General features: G+C 45.5%; 1 protein-coding gene across 2 annotated transcripts in view; it reads left to right on the top strand.

The window, feature by feature from the left end:
• Positions 1–26,519, top strand: part of LOC141258986 (saxiphilin-like) — a 337,568-nt gene extending 311,049 nt beyond the window's left edge. For both annotated transcript variants that reach the window (XM_073674334.1, XM_073674333.1), the window contains exons 17-20: positions 22,134–22,198; positions 22,818–23,002; positions 25,426–25,627; positions 26,298–26,519. In XM_073674334.1, the coding sequence (XP_073530435.1) occupies positions 22,134–22,198; positions 22,818–23,002; positions 25,426–25,627; positions 26,298–26,329 (484 nt within the window). In that variant the 3' untranslated portion in view covers positions 26,330–26,519. The remainder of the gene's footprint in view (positions 1–22,133; positions 22,199–22,817; positions 23,003–25,425; positions 25,628–26,297) is intronic.
• Positions 26,520–26,735: the final 216 nt, after the last annotated feature.

Genomic DNA, 26,735 nt, shown 5'->3' with positions numbered 1-26,735 from the left:
GTCCATGGCGCAGGCGAAGATGCCTCCCGCCCTGTACCTGTCATTGCACACTTATAACCACCACCATCAGCAATCACGTCATTGTTCCAGTGCAGCGTTCAGTTGTTCCTACACCAGTTCTTTGAACTCAAGCGCAAATACGCAGCCAACCACCCACAGGCCACAATACTAAACTGCCACATTTGTGTCTTCTTGCACTGGAAATGTTGCCCTTTAGGCTCATGGAGACGGAATCTTTCTACAACCTCATGGTGGCGACCATCACTCGGTACTCGGTCCCCAGCCGCCACTAATTCTCCCGGTGTGCCGTCCTCGCCTTATACAAGCATGTGTCCCAGAACATCACCTGTGCCCTCACCAACGCAATTACTGGGAAGGTCCACCTAACCACGGACATGTGGACAAGTGCTTGCGGCCAGGGACGGTACATCTCACTGATGGCACACTGGGTTATTATTGTGGAAGCTGGGACCCAGTTGGACCTTGGGACGGAACATGTCCTCCTGACGCCAAGGATTGCGAGCCCTGAGTCAATCAGGGTTGGCCCCAAATGACTACTTCAGTCTCAAGCTGGAAGCACTGCAGCACTGCCTCAGCCAAGCGGCAACAGGCTCTGCTGAAGCTAATCTCCTTAGGTGGCAAACCGACCAATTTTTAGGCCCCCTTCAGACCTCTGGGGTGGGGGGGGGCGCTGGAAAAATGCTTGAGTTTTCCATTGACTTACATTTGGGATCGTTACTCGGGTCGAGCACCTGAGCATTACAATTTGCTCGTCCCAAGCAACTAGCATCTGAGCATTTTAGTGCTCGCTCATCACTACATAGGGTGCTTAGTTAGCATAATTTTGATTTAAAAAAATGTAAAAGCAATCCCACCATGTCATAGTGACCCTATTCGGGGCGGTACTAAACTCTAGTATTAAAACCTTACCATAAGTCAATTTACATAAATGTGAATAAGGGCCGAGCAGGAGCAAGACCCTGACTAATGGAAACCCAGCCATGGGGCGCTATATAAACATAATGTCCAGCTAAAAAATGAGGCCACTCCTTTGCTTGCACAGGGGGCAAAAACCTAAAGAAATTAACTGGAATATAAATTGGTATGATGCATGCAACATGTAGGTGCATGTTCAAACTGGCCACTAAACAGACAAAACCTAAGGTAAAAACAAAGTGAACAAATACTCTACAGTATTTACCGTGGCCACTGTAAACATGCACCTACAGGGGGCGCATCCGAAGCCGCATTGTCAGAAGGCGAGTATGAGGGATTGCACTGCCAAAGTAGAATGTGTTCCAGGACCTAGAGGATTACAGGAGTGATTTGTAATAGTGCTAGGAGAATAGATCAAGGTAGGAAAGCATTTGAATGGACAGTGTTGATGTAATAGAGTGTAATGGTGCAGATGCATTGTGGTGAGGCAATAGGGAATTGGTAAAAGAATGAAATGGAGTACAAAAAAGGGTGTACGGAGGTACGAGGATAACTGATGGGTAAATATATATAGAATAACGAATACAAGAGGTGGGATGAGTGAGTAAAAGGTGTGGGCAGATAGATAAGATATATACTATAGATCACAGTAAAGGACAAGATGAAACAAAGAGTAGCGTATTTGGGATATATATGACAGGGGGAAGCAGTTAAGATGATCCCCATAGAATGAAAAGTAAGATGTGATGAGTAGAAACTGTAGGGATGTCTTTTAAAAGCATCCAGCGATTAGAGGGGTTAACAAGTTGCAGTCAGGGGGAGTGGTCAGGCCTGCCCCAGGAAGGGGGAAAAAGTTAGTCTTGGCAGTAGAGTGAGCTGGAAGGATGCAAATCTCTACTCTGGGCTAATGGAGTCTGCAAGGAGATTGTATGTTCTCCCCGTGTTTGCGTGGGTTTCCTCTAGGTTCTCCGGTTTCTTCCCACACTCCAAAGGCATACTGATAAGGAATGTAGATTGTGAGCCCCAATGGGGACCGTGCCGATTATGTCTGGAAATTGTCTGAATTGTAAAGCGCTGCGGAATATGTTGGCGCTGTATAAATAAAAAGATTATTATTATTATTGATGGAGGTCCTGCTCTTCCCTGGCCATGACTACCAGTTAGTTGCTAACAGTGACTACCCAGGAAAGAGAGCAGAAGTGGGAGCAAACTGTTTTGAAGCAGAAAATGGAGTGAATACCACGACCAAGGGCTGGATTTATCCTTCTGTTCTCCCTCCGCCTCTACCCCACTGCAAAGAAGGTAAAGTAGGGCTCTGTGTACAAACACTGTGTTTGGGTGAAGAGAACTGAGTTGTGCTGGAAGCATTGTACTAAAAAGAATGATTCAATTATATGGACTGGAACTTGAATAAAACCACTGTGATTTACTGCACTCTGCGACTCTGTCATAGCTGTGTGTGACTGAAACTACTACACCTCATGATTGTGGAAGCACTGATAAATGGTGGCACTTAGTGATGAGCGAGCATGCTCGACACTGCTCGTTACTCGCCCGAGCATCACGCTACTCGGGATGTTCGGCGAGCACCGAGCATTTCCGGGTTACTCGGGCGGGAGCTCGGGTCTCCGCCCAACACGTTTGGCGCTCTTTACAGAGCCAATGAACATGCAGGGATTGCCAGCCAGTCACTGTAATGCCGCAGCCATGTTATTTGTGGGCATTACAGTGATTGGCTGGCTGCACAGCGTCACCACGAGTATTTAAAACCGGGCGCCGCCATCTTGGACACAGTATCTCCGGATCAGACAGTGTAGGGTCAGTGCTGCTGAGTTAGGGAGAGATATATAGTGTGAAATAGGTAGTGTAGGGTCTCTAAAGCCTGCCAAATCAAACAAACAGTCGTTCTCAGGACTAATATCCATTCCAGATATCAGGCAGGCAGGCTGTATAGGAGACGCAGTGGGGTTATACCAGCAAATGCTGGATTAAAGTCTTGTGTGCTCCTCTTGGTCAAACTGCTAGACTTATCCCCTGGTCTCAGGGGCCAGGAAAATTTTTATTTTTTTTTACATCTAAATCCTGTATTTTTTTTTTTCCTCAGTCAGACTGTCCAAATACGCGTCTTATTAACATTTTGGTATCCCCCCCCCCCCAAAAAAAAAAAAAATTGAGTGTGTCTGTGACTGTTCAAACACCAATATATCTGTTTCAAAGAGTCTGGTGTACGCCACATAACTATAACTGTGGTTTTGCAGTTCCACGGGTCAAATCTCTGTATTATCCTGCTTTTTGCATTTTTTGCCGTAAAAAAAACAGTAATAGTGTCTCCGTGACTGTTCAGACACCAATATATCTGTTTAAAAGAGTCTGGTGTAGGCCAGAAAAATAGAACTGTGGTTTTGCAGTTCTCCAGGTCAAATCTCTGTATTATCCTGTTTTTGGCATTTTTTGCCATAAAAAAACAGTAATAGTGTTTCCCTGACTGTTCAGTCACCAATATATCTGTTTAAAAGAGTCTGGTGTAGGCCAGAAAAATATAACTGTTGTTTTGCAGTTCCATGGGTCAAATCTCTGTATTATCCTGTTTTTGTCATTTTTTGCCGTATAAAAAACAGTAATAGTGTCTACCTGACTGGTCAGACACCAATATATCTGTTTAAAAGAGTCTGGTGTACGCCACATAACTATAACTGTGGTTTTGCAGTTCCACGGGTCAAATCTCTGTATTATCCTGCTTTTTGCATTTTTTGCCGTAAAAAAAACAGTAATAGTGTCTCCGTGACTGTTCAGACACCAATATATCTGTTTAAAAGAGTCTGGTGTAGGCCAGAAAAATAGAACTGTGGTTTTGCAGTTCTCCAGGTCAAATCTCTGTATTATCCTGCTTTTTGCATTTTTTGCCGTAAAAAAAACAGTAATAGTGTCTCCGTTACTGTTCAGACACCAATATATCTGTTTAAAAGAGTCTGGTGTACGCCACATAACTATAACTGTGGTTTTGCAGTTCCACAGGTCAAATCTCTGTATTATCCTGCTTTTTGCATTTTTTGCCATAAAAAAAAAAACAGTAATAGTGTCTGCCTGACTGTTCAGACACCAATATATCTGTTTAAAAGAGTCTGGTGTAGGCCAGAAAAATATAACTGTTGTTTTGCAGTTCCACGGGTCAAATCTCTGTATTATCCTGTTTTTGTCATTTTTTGCCGTAAAAAAAACAGTAATAGTGTCTCCCTGACTGGTCAGACACCAATATATCTGTTTAAAAGAGTCTGGTGTACGTCACATAACTATAACTGTGGTTTTGCAGTTCCACAGGTCAAATCTCTGTATTATCCTGCTTTTTGCATTTTTTGCCATAAAAAAAAAACAGTAATAGTGTCTGCCTGACTGTTCAGACACCAATATATCTGTTTAAAAGAGTCTGGTGTAGGCCAGAAAAATATAACTGTTGTTTTGAAGTTCCACGGGTCAAAGCTCTGTATTATCCTGTTTTTGTCATTTTTTGCCGTAAAAAAAACAGTAATAGTGTCTCCCTGACTGGTCAGACACCAATATATCTGTTTAAAAGAGTCTGGTGTACGCCACATAACTATAACTGTGGTTTTGCAGTTCCATGGGTCAAATCTCTGTATTATCCTGCTTTTTGCATTTTTTTGCCATAAAAAAACAGTAATAGTGTCTCCCTGACTGTTCAGACACCAATATATCTGTTTAAAAGAGTCTGGTGTAGGCCAGAAAAATATAACTGTGGTTTTGCAGTTCCAGGGGTCAAATCTCTGTATTATCCTGTTTTTGGCAATTTGTGCCGTAAAAACCTGCAATAGTGTCTCGCTGACTGGTCAGACACCAATATATCTGTTTAAAAGAGTCTGGTGTATGCCACATAACTATAACTGTGGTTTTGCAGTTCCACGGGTCAAATCTCAGTATTATCCTGCTTTTGGCATTTTTTGCCATAAAAAAAACTGTAATAGTGTCTCCTTGACTGGTCAGACACCAATATATCTGTTTAAAAGAGTCTGGTGTACACCACATAACTATAACTGTGGTTTTGTAGTTCAACAGGTCAAATCTCTGTATTATCCTGCTTTTTGCATTTTTTGCCGTAAAAAAAAACAGTAATAGTGTCTCCCTGACTGTTAAGACACCAATATATCTGTTTAAAAGAGTCTGGTTTAGGCCAGAAAAATATAACTGTTGTTTTGCAGTTCCACCGGTCAAATCTCTGTATTATCCTGTTTTTGGCATTTTTTGCCTTAAAAAAAAACAGTAATAGTGTCTCCCTGACTGTTCAGACACCAATATATCTGTTTAAAAGAGTCTGGTGTAGGTCAGAAAAATATAACTGTGGTTTTGCAGTTCCAGGGGTCAAATCTCTGTATTATCCTGTTTTTGGCACTTTTTGCTGTAAAAAAACTGCAATAGTGTCTCCCTGACTGGTCAGACACCAATATATCTGTTTAAAAGAGTCTGGTGTACGCCACATAACTATAACTGTGGTTTTGTAGTTCCACAGGTCAAATCTCTGTATTATCCTGCTTTTTGCATTTTTTTGCCGTAAAAAAAACAGTAATAGTGTCTCCCTGACTGTTCAGACACCAATATATCTGTTTAAAAGAGTCTGGTGTAGGCCAGAAAAATATTACTGTTGTTTAGCAGTTCCACGGGTCAAATCTCTGTATTATCCTGTTTTTGGCATTTTTTGCCGTAAAAAAAACAATAATAGTGTCTCCCTGACTGGTCAGACACCAATATATCTGTTTAAAAGAGTCGGGTGTACGCCACCTAACTATAACTGTAATTTTGCAGTTCCATGGGTCAAATCTCTGTATTATTCTGCTTTTTGCATTTTTTGCCATAAAAAAAACAGTAATAATGTCTCCCTGACTGTTTAGACACCAATATATCTGTTTAAAAGAGTCTGGTGTAGGCCAGAAAAATATAACTGTGGTTTTGCAGTTCCAGGGGTCAAATCTCTGTATTATCCTGTTTTTGGCAATTTGTGCCGTAAAAAAACTGCAATAGTGCCTCCCTGACTGGTCAGACAACATTATATCTGTTTAAAAGAGTCTGGTGTACGCCACATAACTATAACTGTGATTTTGCAGTTCCACAGGTCAAATCTCTGTATTATCCTGCATTTTGCATTTTTTGCCATAAAAAAAAACAGTAATAGTGTCTCCCTGACTGTTCAGACACCAATATAGTTGTTTAAAAGAGTCTGGTGTAGGCCAGAAAAACATAACTGTTGTTTTGCAGTTCCACAGGTCAAATCTCTGTATTATCCTGTTTTTGGCATTTTTTTGCCGTAAAAAAAACAGTAATAGTGTCTCCCTGACTGGTCAGACACCAATATATCTGTATAAAAGGGTTTGGTGTAGGCCAGAAAAATTTAACTGTGGTTTTGCAGTTCCACGGGTCAAATCTCTGTATTATCCTGTTTTTGGCATTTTTTGCCATAAAAAAAACTGTAATAGTCTCTCCCTGACTGGTCAGACACCAATATATCTGTTTAAAAGAGTCTGGTGTACGCCACATAACTATAACTGTGGTTTTGCAGTTCCACAGGTCAAATCTCTGTATTATCCTGCTTTTTGCATTTTTGCCGAAAAAAAAAACAGTAATAGTGTCTCCCTGACTGTTCAGACACCAATATATCTGTTTAAAAGAGTCTGGTGTAGGACAGAAAAATAGAACTGTGGTTTTGCAGTTCCACGGGTCAAATCTCTGTATTATCCTATTTTTGGCATTTTTTACCGTAAAAAAAAAACTGTAACAGTGTCTCCCTGACTGGTCAGACGCCAATATATCTGTTTAAAAGAGTCTGGTGTACGCCACATAACTATAGCTGTGGTTTTGCAGTTCCACGGGTCAAATCTCTGTATTATCCTGCTTTTTGCATTTTTTGCCATAAAAAAAACAGTAATAGTGTCTCCCTGACTGTTCAGACACCAATATATCGGTTTAAAAGAGTCTGGTGTAGGCCAGAAAAGTATAACTGTTGTTTTGCAGTTCCACGCGTCAAATCTCTGTATTATCCTGTTTTTGGCATTTTTTGCCGTAAAAAAAAACTGTAATAGTGTCTCCCTGACTGGTCAGACACCAATATATCTGTTTAAAAGAGTCTGGTGTATGCCACATAACTATAACTGTGGTTTTGCAGTTCCACGGGTCAAATCTCTGTATTATCCTGCTTTTTGCATTTTTTGCCGTTAAAAAAACAGTAATAGTGTCTCGCTGACTGATCAAACACCAATATATCTGTTTAAAAGATTCTGGTGTAGGCCAGAAAAATATAACTGTTGTTTTGCAGTTCCACGGGTCAAATCTCTGTATTATCCTGTTTTTGGCATTTTTTGCTGTAAAAAAAACTGTAATAGTGTCTCCCTGACTGGTCAGACACCAATATATCTGTTTAAAATAGTCTGGTGTACGCCACATAACTATAACTGTGGTTTTCCAGTTCCACGGGTCAAATCTCTGTATTATCCTGCTTTTGGGTCTTTTTTACATAAAAAAAACAGTTTGAGTGTGTCGCTGACTGTTTAGCGCCAAATATATCTATTTAAAAAAGTCTAGTATACACCAGTAAATTAGAACTGTGGTTTTGAAGTTCAACAGTTTAAATTTCTGTATTATCCAGCTTTTGGCCTGTTTTAGGTTAAAAAAAACAGTACTAGTGTCTCCCTGTATGTTCAGTCACAAATATATCTGTTTAAAAGATTCTGGTGTAGGCCAGACAAATAGAACTGTGGTTTTCCTCTTCTACAGTTCTAATCTCCTTTTTATTACCCTTTTTCCATTGATGGTGCGAGTGTATGCTATTTTACTTAATTTACAATGGGCAAGGCCCGTGGCAAGGGACGTGGAACTGGACGTTCTGGTGATGGTGCGTGTAGAGTACGGGGCCGTGGCCAAGGTGAAAATGTGCCACAACCAACAGCCACATCTTCTCGCTCCCACTTCTTGACCGAATTACTAGGGAAGCACACTACAACACTAGTATTGCGAACTGATCAGTGTGAACAGGTTATTAATTGGATAGCAGATAATACTTCCAGTTACCTGGGCACCACCACCTCCGGTCAGTCTTCCACACAGTCAAGTATTAGTAGCCGTGAGTCTCGACCACATACTCCTTCTCACCCTGATGCTCCTTCCTCCCACCATGCCGAGTGTCGTCAGACAGCAACTGATCCCACACTTGGGCACTCTGAAGAGCTGTTCGCTGGTCCATTTCCATATTTGTGCCCCTCGCCTGCTCCACTTGAAGTGGTGGAAGAGGAGATCCCATGTAGCGATACCCAAATATTTGAACAGCCACGGCCACAGGAAGTCGACGCTGGCAATTTGTCACAAGAGGTGGACGATAACGAGACACAATTGCCACGAAGTGAGGAGGACCGTGGTGCGCAAGTCGAAGAGGAGGAGTTGGTGGATGATCTAGTAACTGACCCAATGTGGCAGGAGGACACCCAGAGCGAGGCCAGCAGCACACAGGGGAAGGGAGGCAGAGTACCCCAACAGGCAGGAAGAAGCAGCCTGGTGGCCGCACACAGAAGGCGGGCAACAGTTCCCCGTAACACCAACTCGAGGGACGTTGCCAGTACAACCGGTAGGTCTTCCAGAGTCTGGAAATTTTTTAAAGACTCTGCTGATCACCCCATGAAGGCCATTTGTACCACCTGCCATGCCAGCATTAGCAGGGGTGGCAAAACTACCAGCCTGACCACCACCAGCATGATCAGGCACATGGCAGCAAAGGACCCGACTTTATGGGGCGAACCCCAGGGTCCACGACCAGTGTCAGCGGGTGTCACCACTGCTTCTTCCGCTGTTGTGCATGTAATAGAACCCCCTGTTGTGCGTGCAAGGCAATCCCCTGTCCACACTGCATGCAAAGATGCCCCCTCCTCTCAGTCTTCATTTGTTATGGCAGTTTCTCAAGAAACAGCATCAACGTCCACGTCCACGTCCCACCGCAGTGTTCAATTGACCATATCCCAGACCTTTGAACGAAAGCGCAAATTCGCAGGCCACAGTGCTAAATTCGCACATTTCACGACTGCTTGCGTTGGAAATGCTGCCTTTTAGGCTGGTGGAGACGGAATCCTTCTGCAACCTTATGGCGGTCGCCATCCCTCGTTACTCGGTCCCCAGCCGACACTATTTTGCTGTTGTGCCATTCCCGCACTACACAAGCACGTGTCCCAAAACATCTGCCGTGCCCTAAACAACGCAGTTACTGGGAGAGTCCACCTGACAACGGACACGTGGACAAGTGCTTGTGGCCAGGGACTGTACATCTCCCTGACGGCACACTAGGCAAACATAGTAGAAGCCGGGACCCAGTCGGACCTTGGGACGGAACACATCCTCCCCACACCGAGGATTGCGGGCCCTATGTCAGTCAGAGTTGCCCCCACAGTGTACAGCTCCTGCGCATCATCCTCCTCCTCCTCATGTTCAGCCTCCATCTCAGATATCACCACATCAGTTACAAGCTGGAAGCACTGCAGTACTGCCCTCGGCAAGCGGCAACAGGCTGTGCTGAAACTCATAAGCTTAGGTGAGATGAACCTCACACTGCTTGTGAGTTGTGGACAGCAGTTCTGTGGCTGAGACTGCTGAACCTACATCCAGGCATGGTCGTGTGTGACAATGGCCGTAACCTGGTGGCGGCTCTGAGGCGAGGCAAGATCACACACGTACCATGCCTGGCTCATGTGCGTAACCTCGTGGCTCAGCGGTTTCTTAAATCGTACCCCAAGTTGCCAGATCTGCTCGTCAAAGTACGCCGCCTGTCAACTCATTTTCGCAAGTCGGCTACAGCTTCCGCCGCCCTTGCTGTGTTGCAGCAGCGTTTGCAGCTTCCGGCACACCGACTGGTGTGTAATGTCCCCACACGTTGGAACTCTACCCTCCACAGGTTGCAAAGGATTTGTGAGCAGAAGAGAGCAGTTGTGGAGTACCAGCTGCAACAAGGCTGTCGATATTCAGGTCAGACTCCACACATAAGACCTCAGGAGTGGACCTGGATGTCTGACATATGTACCATCCTGACAAACTTTGAGGAGTCCACCAAGATGGTGAGTGGCGATGACACCATCATTAGTGTCAGCATCCCACTTGTCTGTCTTTTGCAACGCTCTCTGCAGAGAATTAAGGAGGAGGCATTGCAGCCAGAGTATGATGAGATGGATCAAGAACCCGTAATGGGCGATTACACACAGCCCAGCCTCATCTCATCCCAACATGCATTGGGGACAATGAGGGAGAGGAGGAGGAGGAAGAAGTACAGGAGCTTGTATCATGCGCTGTAGACGGTAGTACCTGTACAACTGTCATACAGTCGGTTCAGCATGGGTGGCCTGAGGACAGGGGGGAGTAGGAGGAGGAGAGCATGGTCAGTCGTCATCTTGGTGAGGACACGGAAGTCTTGCCCTTTACAAGTCTGGCACGCATGGCTGACATTATGTTACGCTGCCTTAACCGTGACCCTCGCGTTGTCAAAATGTTGGGTGACAGTCATTACTGGTTGGTGACACTTTTAGACCCCCGCTACAAGGAGAACTTTCACTCTCTTATTCCTGAGGTGGAGAGGTCTACAAAAATGGGGCAGTACCAGAATGCCCTTGCTGCAGAACTGTTAAAAAAATTCCCATCTGAACACGCTAGCGGCAGAGGTCACAGTTCGTTGCCCAACCAAGGCGTACAGGCGAGAGAGACGCAACTCCAATCCAGCAGAGGCAGGGGAACACTGTCAACGTTCTGGGACAGTTTTCTGAGACCCGCCCAGCTTACAGGTCCTGAGGTGCGGGGTACTCTCACAAGGAGTGGAAAGTTTCAAAAGATGGTGAGGGAATACCTTGCCGACCGTACCAGCGTCCTCCGTGATTCCTCTGTGCCTTTTAATTTTTGGGTATCCAAGCTGGACACTTGGAATGAACTCGCTCTGTACGCCTTAGAGGTCCTGGCCTGCCCTGCTGCTAGCGCGTTATCGGAGCGTGTTTTTAGTGCCGCTGGGGGAATTATAACAGATAAGCGCACTCGCCTGTCAACTGACAATGCTGACAAGCTGACCCTTATCAAAATGAACAAGGGCTGGATTGGGCCAGACTTCTCATCACCACCAAATGACAGCAGAGTAACATTAAGTCAAATCCACTGTGTTATTTCGGGAGGTGTATTCCCATGCACCGCTTCACACCCACACATGGGTATACGCTTCCTCATTTCGGCTTTATTTTGCTCTTCTCCTTATCCTCAGCCTCCACCACCACTATACCACCAAGGTGACCTTGGTCCGTGTTGCCAGCATTGCAAGTTCCTCCGTCCTAATTTTTGGCAGCTTTTGCTTGGAAAGCATAGGCAAAGACTATGGGAGATCCACTCCCCAATAATGGGAATAATGTTTTTAAGATGCTGTACTGCATGGCTCTTCCAAGGGGCATTTAAAACGTCTTGTTAAGCTACTGCAACCTCCACGTCTCTTCCAAGGGGCATTAAAACCGTCTTGTTAAGCTACTGCAACCTCCACGTCTCTTCCAAGGGGCATTAAAACCGTCTTGTTAAGCTACTGCAACCTCCACTTCTCTTCCAAGGGGCATTAAAACCATCTTGTTAAGCTACTGCGACCTCCACGTCTCTTCCAAAGGGCATTAAAACCACCTTGTTAAGCTACTGCAACCTCCACGTCTCTTCCAAAGGGCATTAAAACCGTCTTGTTAAGCTACTGCGACCTCCACCACTTTTCCCAGGGGCATTGATATTGTCTTTTATTCCACTGCGACCTCCACTTTTCTCTTCCAAGGGGCATTAAAACCGTCTTGTTAAGTTACTGCAACATCCAAGTCTCTTCAAAGGGGCATTAAACCCGTCTTGTTAAGCTACTGCGACCTCCACGTCTCTTCCAAAGGGAATTAAAACCGTCTTGTTAAGCTACTGCGCCCTCCACGTCTCTTCCAAGGGGCATTAAAACCGTCTTGTTAAGCTACTGCGACCTCCACCACTTTTCCCAGGGGCATTGATATTGTCTTTTTATTCCACTGCGACCTCCACGTCTCTTCCAAGGGGCATTAAAACCGTCTTGTTAAGCTACTGCGACCTCCACATCTCTTCCAAGGGACATTAAAACCGTCTTGTTAAGCTACTGCGACCTCCACCACTTTTCCCAGGGGCATTGATATTGTCTTTTTATTCCACTGCGACCTCCACGTCTCTTCCAAGTGGCATTAAAACCGTCTTGTTAAGCTACTGCGACCTCCATGTCTCTTCCAAGGGGCATTAAAACCATCTTGTTAAGTTACTGCAACATCCACGTCTCTTCCAAGGGGCATTAAAACCGTCTTGTTAAGCTACTCCAACCTCCACGTCTCTTCCAAGGGGCATTAAAACCGTCTTGTTAAGCTACTGCGACCTCCACCACTTTCCCCAGGGGCATAAAAACCGTCTTGTTAAGCTACTGCGACCTCCACCATTCTTCCAAGGGGCATTAAAACCATCTTGTTAAGCTACTGCGACCTCCACGTCTCTTCCAAGGGGCAATAAAACCGTCTTGTTAAGCTACTGCGACCTCCACCACTTTTCCAAGGGGCATTGATATTGTCTTTTTATTCCACTGCGACCTCCACCATTCTTTCAACGGGCATTGCATTTTCTCCTAATTTTAGTTAGCTTTTGCTTTTCAATGTATAAGCGAACACTAAGGGAGACCCACTCCCCAATAATGGGTAGAAAGTTTTTAGTATGCTGTAATCCACGTCTGTTTCAAGGGGCATTGCAGTTCCTCATAATTTTTGGAAAGCCTTCCATTCACTGCTTAGGCCAACGGTGCACAGGAGACCCAGTTGCTATAAATGGAAAAAAAGGTTTAGTTAACTGACCTCCATGTCACTTCCAAGGGGCATTGGAGTGCCTCGAAATTTTTGTTAGGCATTGCATTCACTTCATGCCCTATAACTGTGTAGCCGAACCGCTCCTTTCGGTACAGAAACATATCCTACAAGACTTGTGTGGTTGACTGGCCTAATATTGATGTGAATGGTCCCTGTTCCTGCTGCTCTTTCTCCTTTGCCACCACCTCATCCATCATTCATCACCTGAAGCTTTGTTTTAACGGGAGTCATAGAACTGGGATAGTAGCAGAAAAACATCCAGCAATCCTCAGAGGTGGTAGGATATGCGCCAAAACGCTGACCACCTCAGGCCTAGCCGCTACCTCATACATGCGCTTGCATTCCAAGAAAAGAAAGCAGACGCTAACTTCTATCATCATCATCATGCTCCTCACCTTGGCGCTCTCAACTCCCCTGATGGAGAAGCCAGGGCCCACCGGAGGAGTCTGGTTGTCTGGTGGGCTCGACCAATGCTGCCATAAAGCAGGCCAGGCTAAAAAAAGTGTGGGGAAGGTTACCGGGACAAATAATGGCGGCTGGGGACTGAGTATGGAGACCTCGCTGCCGAAGCAGCCATGAGGTAGTGGCCAGCTTCGGCCTCCTCCAAACTAAAAGGCCCCATTTCAAGTGCAAGCTAGCAGTATGGTATTGCAGCCTGGGGGTGGGTGGGTGGCAGGCTGCACACTTACGCTTGCATTCCAAGAAAACAAAGCAGATGCTAAATTTTATCATCATCATCATGCTCATCACCTTGGCACTCTCAACTCCCCTGATGGAGAAGCCAGGGCCCACCGGAGGAGTATGGTTCTCTGGTAGGCTCATCCAATGCTGCCCTAAAGCAGGCTAGGCAAATAAAAGTGTGGGGGAAGTTTCAAGGAGAAATAGTGGCGGCTGGGGACCGTTTATGGACATCCGGCCACCCACTAGCGGCTGGGGACCGTGTGTGGACACCCGGCCGCGGGGCGGCTGGGGACTGAGTATGGACACCCGGCCGCCCCCTGGCGGCTGGGGACCGAGCGTGGACACGCGGCCACCGGGCGGCTAGGGACTGAGTATGGATACCTCGCTGCCGAAGCAGCCATGTGGTAGTGGCCAGCTTTGGCCTCCTACAAACTAAAAGGCCCCATTTCAAGTGCAAGCTAGCAGTATGGTATTGCAGCATGGGGGTGGGTGGGTGGCAGGTTGCACACTTACGCTTGCATTCCAAGAAAACAAAGCAGATGCTAACTTCTATCATCATCATCATGCTCCTCACCTTGGCACTCTCAACTCCTCTGATGGAGAAGCCAGGGCCCACCGGAGGAGTCTGGTTCTCTGGTGGGCTCGTCCAATGCTGCCCTAAAGCAGGCCGGGCTAATAAAAATGTGGGGGAACTTTCAAGGAGAAATAGGGGTGGCTGGGGACCGTTTATTGACACCCGGCCGCGCTGCGGCTGGGGACTGAGTATGGACACCCGGCCGCCCCCTGGCGGCTGGGGACCGAGCGTGGACACCCGGCCGCTGGGTGGCTGGGGACTGAGTATTGATACCTCGCTGCCGAAGCAGCCATGAGGTGGTGGCCAGCTTCGGCCTCCTCCAAACTAAAAGGCCCCATTTCAAGTGCAAGCAAGCTAGCAGTATGGTATTGCAGCCTGGGGGTGGGTGGGTGACAGGCTGCATAATTGCGCTTGCATTGCAAGGAATGGGGGAGGTACAATTGAACACTGCCCTAGGACAAGGACTTGCACAGGGATAGTTGCAAGTCTGCATCTTCTGATGCGGAAAGGATCACTTCTGATGGGCACACTTTTAGGCAGTGACCTGGGTGTCAGAGAAGCTTCCAGGGGTCTTCCTCATGCTGTTCCCATGTCTTTTCAGCACTGTATGCATATGTCACATAGCACATGGCCAGATAAGATTGTAAAATGTTAAAATGACATTTCCCGGTGAATGCATTTGTCACGGTTGAAAGCAATACAAAAGTGCAAAAACGCATAAAAAATGCTACTTGTGAACATAGCCCAAGGTGTGGAGGAGTATTTTTGTTTTTGGTTATTTATTTTACCTTATACACAAGTCTTTACCCTGGAAAGGAAGTTCCTTAACATATTTCACAGGAAAACCGTTTTAGTTATGTTTTTGAACGTTTTATTGTGAGCCCGTTAAAGTGGCTTAATACCTCTGACCACGTTGTTGACAGCAGTGACCTGGGGGTCAGAAATGCTTCCTGGGGCGATGCCCATGCTGTTCTCATGTAATTTGAGCACTGTCACTATCGTTTTGGGCACTTTTTAGACTTTCTACAGACTGCCGGGGGTGCCGCCGCAAAAATGCTCGGGTCTCCCATAGACTAACATTGGGCTCGTTGTATCACGGTGAGCTTGGCCCGAGCTTCGAGCACCTGAGCATTTTAGTGCTCGTTCAACACTAGTGGCACTGAGTAAAATTTCCTCAGGATTCCAAGAATTCATGTTAATCTGTATTGCCTCTATATACCTAGTGGTGTACTTGCAACAAAGATGTGTAAGGGAGAGTGGGGAGAAGAAGGAAATGTTTTATCCCTTCACCCCCAAGCCTGTTATCACCTTTCCAACCAGGTCAAACTTTACAATTCAAACCAGTATCAATAAATGAGGTGATAACTGTGGAATGCTTCAACGTGCCCCAGTGATACTGAGATAGTTTTTTCGCAAAACATTGTACTTTATGTTAGTGGTAAATTTAGACCGATATTTTTTGCGTTTACTTGTGTAAATATTAGAATTTTGACGAAAATTTTGAAAATTTCAAGCATAGTTAAAGAGATTGTCCACTACTATTTAAAATGCCCCCAATGTATTTAAACTGTGGATAGTTTTTTTTGTAAATACCTTGTGTGGTCTTTATTGCCTGTGAGCGGCGCTATCGCTGACCGCTCACAGGCATCACGTGACTCCGGCTGCAGCTGACTCTGGCATCCGCTGATGTGACGTCAAGTTCTGTCTGCAGCCGGGCGTGACTCGGTGACGGGCTCCCTGCTGATTGATGGGCTGTGGACGGGGTTTCCCTGCGCATCACAGCCCAGCATCCACCGCGCGCTTTCCTTCTCCTGCATTCATTGGGAAAGCACGCGGTGGATGGAATGGTGCAACAGGCTATTTCTGTCCATCCATTTTGTGCATAAATCAGAAGTGAGATGTCCATGTTCGTCTTTGATGATGGTGTCAAGAAAATTGATTTGACTATGGTAATGGTGTAAGGTGAATTGTAGACCTGGTCTAGTGCTATTGAGTGAGGAGACAAACGTGAGTAAGGCTATGTGCCCATGTTCAGGATTTGAAGAAGAAATTTCTGTAGCGTTTCTGCATCTCCTTGGAATTTTTGACGCATTTTTTGAAGCGCTTTTTAATTCTTTTTTTTGTACATCAATAAATGCTTTTTGGAACTAAATAAAGTTAATTGAAAGGAACGTTACCATTACCATCAGAACTGGGGTGAGTATATTGGTTCATTTAAATGATTAAATAATGTGTCTGTTGTATTTTAAATAAAGTGTTTACTGTGTCTGTGTGTTTACTTAACTCTGTACTTTACTTTAATTAGGTTTGGTAATGAAAGGGCCCAATTGACACATTGTAATCACCAAACAAAAGAGCTAGATGTCAGCTAATCCCATTCACCCAATCTTCATTAGCATTCCCATTCATATAATTTTGGGGGCTGCTATTTTTAGCCTAGGAAGGTGCCATTAGGCAAACATGTTCCCTGGCTTTAATAACAGCTCACAGCTGTTTCATTAGCTTCTACACCCCCCGAACAGCACTCAGCAGCGCTTTGGGCGCAGCGTATTTTTGCTGCGTCCAAAACGCGGTGTTCAAATGCCACAATTTTGTTGTCGGTACATGTGACCCCACCGCATATAATGACACTTCAATTGGTCAAAATGTGCAGCGGAGACTAACGTAACCAAAATTTGACCACTAGAATGTATTGAATGTGGTAAATCCGCATAGTTCAGTGAACACATGTGGATTTACCTGCGTTCAATAGAATGCAATGTTTTAGACGCAGCAAAAATATGTGTCCAAAGCACTGCCAAGTATGAATCATGGGCACCGAACCTAAAATTTTAAAAAAAATGGTGTGGGCTTCCGCATCATTTTTATAACCAGCAGAGGGAAAACCGACCACTGGGGGCTGATATTAGTAGCCGGGGAAGGGGCCATTGGCCAACAATGTTCCCTGGTTATTAATAACAGCTCACAGCTGTTTGTTTAACCTTTACTGGCTAGATTACAAGGGGACCCCAGAAAAAAAATTGACGTAGGGTCCCCCTATAAAATCTAGCCAGAAAAGGCTAAACAGACAGCTGCGGGCTGATACTAATAGCCAGGGAAGGGGCCATGGATTCTGGCCCCCTCCATGGCTAATAATATCACCCCTCAGCAGTCCCAGTAATGGCGCATCCATAAGATGTGCCAAATCTGGCGCTTAGCCTCCACTGCCCTGTAGCGGTGGCAAGTGGGGTAATGGGGTTGGGGTTCATGTCAGCCTTGTATTGGCGGCTGACATGAAACCCAGGTTAGTAATGGAGGGCGTCTATAAGATGCCCCTATTACTAACTGCGTAGTAAAGTTTTCGCCACTTTTTCAATAAGAGACATGGCCATAATACAGTATTTTAAGGAAATAAAAATACACACGGTTTTAATAATTTTACTATTATACACTCAGTCCCTGAAGCCCTCGATCTTCTGTAAAAAATAAAAATAAAAAACAACCATATCCCTCACCTGTCTGCTGTCACAATGCAATCCAGATTGTCCCTCGGCGATCCGGGTCACTTCTACAGCAGTGACATCAGCAATGACTGATGTCACTTATGTAGAAGACAGCAATGTACACTGACAGGGGTGTAATCACTCCTGTCAGTGTACATGACTCTGGTGCAGGAGTGAGGTCACTTGGGTTTATCAGAAGATCAGCTGATGAGCCCTGGTGACCTCAGCATCAGTGGTTCGTGGGAACATTCTTGAGAATGTTCCCATGCAGCACCAGTGCCGTAAAGTGAGGTCACGAGCTCTCAGCTGATCTTCATCTGAGTGCTCACGTGACCTCAGTTCCTGGCAGCGCAGCGATTTACACTCCCGTCACTGTACTGCCAGCTGCCGGGCTGAACACATCGCCAGGACATCGCGAGGACCAGGAGGATACCGGGGGCCGCCAGACAGGTGAGGATAGTGTTGTTGTTTTTTTTTACGCAGCGCACAGCCCCGGCTCGGCTGAGAACACTACTGCTCCCCTCAGCCGCGCTGCTCTCGCTGTTATCAGTGGCACCGGCGGTCGGATGATGGGAGTAGTAGTCCTCCCCAGCCAACCCGGGTACCACTCTATATATATATATTTATACCTGCGGATTTGCTGCAGTTCAATTAAAGTCAATGGGTGGGAAATGCTGCAGAAACGCTACATAGAAAGGACATGCTGCGTTTTTAAACGCAATGACAATCCTGAGCGGAAAATTCCGCATCATGTGCACAGCACATCAGGATTGTCATTGCATTAGGTGGCAGATGGATTACATAACGCAGCGAAAATGCATCAAAAACACTACGTGTGCACATAACCTTAAGATTCAATGGAGCCATTCCGTATGCAAAAGATGTCATCAATATAGTGATGCCAGAAAGAGGCAAATGATTTAAATAAGTAATTTATGTACTTGATCTCATCTTCAAAAAGGCTCGTGTAGCTGTTTGCATAACGGGGAGCTTTGTTCTAGACCATAGTGATCCCCCACAGCTGAATGTAATAATTGTCACCGAAAAGGAAGAAGTTGGTATGAAGTACTAGGTATAAAATACTTATCTATTCCTATAAGTATACTACTTCCCTACTATTTCTAGGGCTGATTCCCCCACACAGATCAACAGCCATTTGTACAGAATTGGCTTGCTAGCTCATAGACTTAGGATTTAACATCTATATATAATCGTCTTATCCCGTCTGTCTGTCTTTCTGTCTTTCTGTCTGTCTGTCTGTCTGTCCTGGAAATCCCGCGTCGCTCTTTGGTCCGGCAGCGGCCAATCAGCGCCGCGGGATTTCTGAAAAAAGATGGCGGCCGTTAGCGGCTCATCTGCGGGATGGAGCTCAGCGGCGATGCAGCCGGGAGATGAGGTACCAGCAGAAGGACCTCGACCGCTGGACCCATCTGCGGGACGGAGATGCAGCCGGGAGATGAGCGGCGCGAGGCGCTCATCTCCCGGCCGGTAGCAGCGGAAGGACCCCGACTGTGGGTCGGGATACTTCTGCTGCGAGCGCCCGCTCATGTCCCGGGTTCTCACTGCGGAAGTAGCCGCACAGGCAGTGCCGCTCCCCGGTCCTCACTAAGACGATTCGATGATTGGTTGCGGTCTTCTGACCCGACCAATCACTGATCTTACCGCAAAAGTTAAACACCGCTGTGCTGATTGGTCGCGGACGCTATTTAAATGTTGCGCCCAAATCGGTGATTGGTCGCGCCCAGCGTCGGCGACCAATCAGCACAGCGGTGTTTAAATGTGGAGCCAAGATCGGTGATTGGTCGCGGCCGATATTTAAATGTGGCGCCCAAATCGGTGATTGGTCGCGGGCAGCGTCCCCGACCAATCAGCGAGATTGGCGCCAAATTTAAACAACGCTCTGCTGATTGGTCGCGTACTGCAGCCGCAACCAATCAGCCACATTGGCGCCAAATTTAACCAACGCTCTGCTGATTGGTCGGGGCTGGCAGCAGCGACCAATCAGCAATTTTGGTGCCAAATTTAAACAACGCTCTGCTGATTAGTTGCGACCGCCGGCCGTGACCAATCTGCGATATAGGCGCCAAATTTTAACACCGCTTTGCTGATTGCGCCCGATGCATTAGAATCGGGCCACCATCTAGTCTACTATATAATTGTCTTATCCCGTCTGTCTGTCTGTCCTGGAAATCCCGGGTCGTTGATTGGTCCGGCCGCGGCCAATCAGCGATGCGGCATTTCTGAAAAACATGGCGGCCGTTAGCGGCTCATGTGTGGCACGGTGGTCAGCGGCAATGCAGCCGGCTACTCGCAGCATAAGTCCCCCGACCGCAGGCGCCGCTGACCTACATGCGGCTATCGTCGGGAGATCAGCGGCTACGGCCGCTTATCTCCCGAGGACAAGTGTGACGCTCCTCCTCTCCCCTCCTCTCCCCTCCTCTCCTCTCCCCTCCCCTCTCCTCCCGTCCCTCCCCCCGCTCGATCAGGACCCCGGCACCCAGCGTCATACTTACCCCTCCCCTCCTCTCCCCTCACCTCTCCTCTCCTCCCGTCCCTCCCCCGCTCGATCAGGACCCCGGCAACGGCGTCATACTTTCCCCTTCCCCTCCTCTCCCCTCCCCTCTCCTCCCATCCCTCCCCTGCTCGATCAGGACCCCGGCACCCGGCGTCATACTTACCCCTCCCCTCCTCTCCCCTCCCCTCTCCTCTCCTCCCGTCCCTCCCCCGCTCGATCAGGACCCCGGCACCGGCGTCATACTTACCCCTCCCCGTGCCTCCGCAGCAGCTCCTGTGTCTTCCACTGATGCTCTGTGACGTCTCAGGTCAGAGGGTGCGGTGACGTCTTTACACAGCGCTCTCTCCTGACCGGTCACAGCGCACAGCGTGAACATGCCGGCTTCGCTGGAGTCCAGAGAAGCAGCTGAGAAGGGAGGTGAGTATTGGATTTTTTTTTTTGTATGGGGCCATAGGGGACCTGTATGGGGCACTATGGGGGGATGGATATACAGGGGATATGACTTCCTGCATGGGGACCTGCATGGGGCACTATGGGAGGATGGATATACAGGGGATATGACTTCCTGCATGGGGCGTTATATGGGGGGAGAGGTGACATCCTACATGGGGCATTATATGGGGGGGAGAGGTGACATCCTACATGGGGCATTATATGGGGGGAGAGGTCACATCCTACATGGGGCATTATATGGGGGAGAGGTGACATCCTGCATGGGGCATTATATGGGGGGAAAGGTCACATCCTACATGGGGCATTATATGGGGGAGAGGTGACATCCTACATGGGGCATTATATACGGGGGATGTGACTTCCTGCATGGGGCATTATATGCGGGGGATGTGACATCCTGCATGGGGTATTATATACGGGGGATGTGACTTCCTGCATGGGGCATTATAAAGGAGGGTCGGGAGACATATGCTAGAATACCCGATGCGTTAGAATCGGGCCACCATCTAGTCTACTATATAATCGGCTTATCTCGTCTATTTGTCCGTCCAGGAAATCCTGCGTCGCTGATTGGTCCGGCCGCGGCCAATCAGCGACGCGGGGTTCAGAACAAGATGGCGGCCGTTAGCGGCTCATCTGCCGCACGGAGGTCAGCGGCGATGCAGCCGGGAGATGACTGGCGCTAGTAGAAGTACCCGCACAGGCAGCGCCGCTCCCCGGTCCTCATCGCGACCAATCAGCGATATTGGTGCCAAATTTAAACTGGGGAATTACGTGCTGGCTGTGTGTGGTCAGCGATGTTGTCACAAGCAGTATTGACAGCATGACGTAATTACAAAATTCATTAGGGGCCCCAGGGGGATACATTGGGGGGTTAATTTAAAGTAGTGCACAACCCATTTAAACACTGCTTCGCTGATTACTCGCGCCCGGGTGGCCGCATACATATTCTAGAATACCGATGCGTTAGAAACGGGCCACCATCTAGTGTAAATATATGTATATAAGTTTGCCACTTTTTTATTTTTTTCCATCATGTGTGTGTGTGTGTGTATATATATATATATATATATATATATATATATATGTATGTTTTCATCACTTGTTTGCCTTGTTTCATAACTTTGATCGATATTGTGCTCTCTTTAATTATATTTCACCATTTTGTCTAGTGACAATTTTGATAAAGATTCAACTAACCGAAACGTCAGTAACGTATTGCCAAGATCAAGGAACAAGTTTTCATATACGAATGCACCTACCATACCTTTATAAGTAAAACTTCAGCACTTCTACTTCAACTGCAGTGAACATGTCTCTTTGAGTTTACAAATTCACTCAGCAAATTGAAAATTAATTTAAAAATATTTTAAAAAATTAATATCTGGAATGTCTGGTGTTCCAGAAGGTGAACATGATGAGGTTGAAGCAACTGTGAGAGACCACTAACAGAAACCACTTTCCGCGTCTCCTGAAATAGGTCATTCTTCCATTATCTGTTACCTGTACAAACCACACAAGGGAAGCAGGGATTTTTCGTTCACGGCCAGCCATGTAACTTAAATCTATTTTATTTTTCCCTCTACTTTTAGGTGTCTGGTGGAGAAAGGAGATGTTGCTTTTGTGCCGCACACGGCTGTATATGAAAATACAGATGGTAAGAGAACAAGTATCTGACACGGCTCCTCACAAAGGTGGTAATAAATTGGGTCAGTAGAGCTGCCCTTATACAATATATCAGAATATTGCCCATAATTTAAGGTCTGCATATTATATCTTTACCAGTGACATTTAATTTTATTGATTGTATAATTAAAGTGTTTGAACTTTCTTGTGTACTTTGTATTTCAATTTCTCATCATATTTTAAGATTTCTGACGGCTGTGAATGAATGAAATATTATTCTTTACATTTAGAATGAAAAACCCTATCCTAAGTTGCTAAACGAAGCCAAAATGAATATTCAATTCACTGACAGCAAGCAGAAATGTTGTATATGGTGAAAAACAGAAAAACAAAAGTACATTAGCAAGTTCCTTTGGAAAATTATTTATATTAATGGGTAAAGGATCACTTCGGATACGATGGATACATTTCCAAATTTCTATGATCTCTTTACAGCAAGGTCATATGTCCCCATATCAGTGTCTCCATGGAGCACTAAATGGGTTTGTGTTATATTCAAAAAAATATATACCCTATTCTGAGTCTGACTAATGTGGGTGATTCTGATTATTACTGGATAGTGTATACAAGTGATGTTATTTGTCATCCAGGTAAAAATCCGGCACTTTGGGCAAAGGATTTAAAATCCACAGATTTTGAGTTGTTATGTCTTGACGGATCTCGCGCCCCTGTCAGCGACTACAAAAAATGTAAACTTTCAGGCATCGTCAATCAAGTTACCGTCACCAGACCAGAGAGTGTCAAAGATGTTGTAAGAATTATACACAATCAGGAAGTAAGTGATTGATATGGCTGCTGAGGAAATAAATGCAGAAATGCATTTCGTCGTGGTGAAAAGTTGTAGTTTGTATCACCATATGGCAGCGTTTTGTCAAACAATCATAATACCACACATTGGCCCCGATTCAGCAAAGCTATTATGTCAAAGTGGCTTTGAAAAATCACAAAATTTGTGTCTAGTTGCTCAAAAATTTAGCGACTACTGGTGTTTTCATGCCAGTTTCACCCAGCTCCTCCAATATGATGAGTGTGGTGTTACTTATACAAGAAATCTTACTCCATTTCCTAACTAGAGTAAGATTAGTGGTGAGGCACACAGAGGCGAATGGCACTTGTCAGACGCTCTTGATTTATTAACAAGCATGCTCCTCTTAATGAATCAGGAGTGTCTGACTCCAACGCGCCCCCTCAACAAGACCAATGTGAACATTGCCAATCTTGATGAATTGGGGCCATTATAGTATTATGTTATTATATTTTTTCTGTATAAACAGTTTACACAAAGCACAAATATTTGTTTCTATATATTGTGTGACATTGTATTGTTATAAGCTGTGTCCTATTCTTATGATGCACAATAGTTTGTGTAGTTATAGGTCAGAAAATCCTGGGCCTCAATGCAAATCTGAAACAGGGCCTAATACTACCTTTGCTTTTGTGTCCTAGTAGCCTTTGGTCTCCTTAGGCACCTGAGCCTGGATGTGACTGTACCACCTATAGTTATACCCCTTTATAGGTTGTTTTTCAGGGTGATATCAAAGTGGTATGTGCATATTAGCAGGCTGCTATATTTTCTGATTAAAGGGCTGTCTACTACCTGGACAACTGATTTTTAAATAAAGTAGTTCCCCTTAAAAAATAAAAACTCTGTATACTCGCCTCCCATACCGGGTCCATTACAGTGATGTCGGCACCGGAGCTAGAGTGACATTCTTATGCCACGTGAGCCCTGCAGCCAATCAGCGGCCACTAATGGCTGCTGCACTTTCACTTCTTACGGTTGTCAAAGGTTCACACTTTCGGACAAAACTTGGAAAGACGGAAGTAGTGGTACATGGAAGGAGAAATGTTAAACCAGCAACAGGATCCTAAGCAAGCAAGGCTCACCGACGTGTGTCCAAAAGGGGTGGTCCAAATTAATGGATACATTGTACACAGGCAGCAGTACATGAAAAACTGAGCCAGTGATTGGCCACAGATGTCACTTGTTGCATAAGGGATATGACGTTTGAAGGCAGTGTAAAAGGAAGCATGGGGGAGCTGTTGCTGCCAGAGCTAGAAGGGCGAGTACATATTAGTTTCTCATTTTGCATGTATTGATGACCACGTGTAGCATGTTCATAATTTTGGGCAACCTTTTTAAAGGATCTGCCACTAACTTCTTGGAGCTATAAACCACAGGATACCTTCCTTGCTCTTATGCAGTCCACTGTTTGGGTGGAACAATGGGGACCTATACAATGTCAGGCAGGTCATTTTTAATGTCATTGCCTATCAGGGTATGTGCACATGATAAGGAGCTGCTGCGGGTCTATGCAGCGCCAAGCATGCAGCGTCCAGATGTTACAGCATAGTGGATGGGATCTGTAGAAATCCCATGTCCACTATGCATCTCCGTGCACCTGCGGATCACTTGCAGAAACTGACATGCGGCGCGTCTTTCCAGACCGCAGCATGTCAATTTCTCTGGCAGGTCCACATGCGGGTTTTCCCCATAGACTAACTATGAGGAAAGCCCGCAGGTGAAAAAAAAGAATGGCGCCGCTCAGTTGCATAGGTGAGCAGAAGCCGCCGGCGGCTCTTCAGCAGCATCGGGGCCGCAGGCTGGTACGCATCGTGGGCACATACCCTCATGTCTACATGTGTATGTCCAACACATTTCTATGACTAGTTGGGATGCAATATACAGATTTAGGCTGGGATCACATGAGCATATGTTCTCTCATGCAAGAGAATCTGGCCGATTATGCAAATGACACTTGGATGAAACTCTGTCAGAGTTGGATCCAAGTGTCACCTTATTGTGATCCTATTCTCTCGCATGAAAGAATCGCAGCACAGGTGCGGGGAAGATGGAGAACTTAATTTCTCCATTGTCTGGGTCCGCGGTAATTGGACGGCACTCAGATAACATCTGAGTGCATTCCGATGTTTCACATGTACCCATAGACTTGAATGAGCGAGGGTGATTTGAATATCGTATGCACTCGTAGCATGCTGCAATTGTTCTCTCATGTGAAATAGGCATGGAAAAAAAATTGCAGCTCTGAACTGCCCCACAGAATAACACTTGTCCAAGTGCTATGAGATAAAACATCAGATAGCACTCTGCTGAGTTATACACTCATGTGAATGAGGCCTTATAAAGAAATATGTGCTAGTGTTGAATTTCTAATCCCAATATTTGCTTCCCTTTAGTCTCTCTATGGACGGACAGGATTTCAGAAGGACATATTTCAGATGTTTTCTTCCAGTTACGGCGAAAACCTCCTCTTCAGTGATCGTACACAATGCTTGTTTGAGTTTGACAGGATGCTAGACAGAGATATTATGGATGATTATTTAGGTAAACCCTTTCACAAATATGTGATGAGAGACAACGAGTGCTTACCAAAATCAGGTACATATTCTGATTTATTGCTTTACTTCCCCTTATATGTAAATATTAAAAGATCTGAACAACCATGTATGAGACATGATGAATTTACACTTCCTGGTAAAGAAGTCACCACTTTCCATCATAGTGAGTAAAAAATGGAAACAGCTGAGGTCTAGTGATAAGCGAGCATGCTCGTTACTCGAGATTTACGAGAATGCTCGGGTGTTATCAGAGTATTTTCGGCGTGCTCGTATTTTATGTTCGAGCCCCTGCGTGTTCATGATTTGCGACTGTTAGGCAATCCTCACATGTATTGAAGCTGTCTAACAGTCACAAATCATGCACGAGCAGGGGCTCGAACATAAAATACGAGCACGCCGAAAATACTCTGATAACACCCGAGCATGCTCGTAAATCTCGAGTAACAAGCATGCTCGCTCATCACTCTTTAGGACCGCATTAGGCTGGTACCATATATCCTACGCAATATATATATCCCTCTAATCACATACCTATGACATATCCATTAAATACTACAGATGTAAGGAAAATGGGAAAGACAATTAGTAAGATCTGTCTGAACCCTTAAGTCAGCAGTCATGGGAACATACATAAGGGGAGATCGTATTTTATATGTGTACTAACTGTTTTTATATAACATAGTAATTTCAATTTTCTTTTGTCTCTACAGCGTTGGCCACTGCTTGCTCGTTCCATCACTGATGAGAAGACTTAGTAATGGACACCTGGTCTTAGAGCTGCTATCATTCTTCTCATGTTTGCATTTTATTATTTTCATTTTTTTCCATCAAAATACAATAATGTGTGGGACTGATCAGTATAAGATTTATAGTTTGTTTTTTAATCTGTTTTAATGAAATATGTTATGAATAAAGCAGACAATCACAAAGGACTGATTGCACAAACCACAAAGTTACAAAATAAGATGCAGTGCAAATAAATCAGATATATTACAGGGCTTAAAATAGCCAAAACTTGCACAGTATAAGAATCAAAAGAAACAAAGCGTCACCAGTGATTTCACTTTCGGGGGCTGGACTGGTCTCTGCTCGCCAGGTCTTCTCCTTGCAATGCACACTGACAGTGCACTCTCTTGCTGGCTTGTCAC

Source organism: Phyllobates terribilis, unplaced genomic scaffold (genome assembly GCF_046119375.1).
Source record: "Phyllobates terribilis strain yellow unplaced genomic scaffold, ASM4611937v1 Scaffold_3__8_contigs__length_932513732, whole genome shotgun sequence".
NCBI classification, from domain to species: Eukaryota; Metazoa; Chordata; class Amphibia; order Anura; family Dendrobatidae; genus Phyllobates; species Phyllobates terribilis.
Note: the sequence above shows the minus strand (reverse complement) of the source record. Positions and strands in the feature narration are given on the sequence as shown.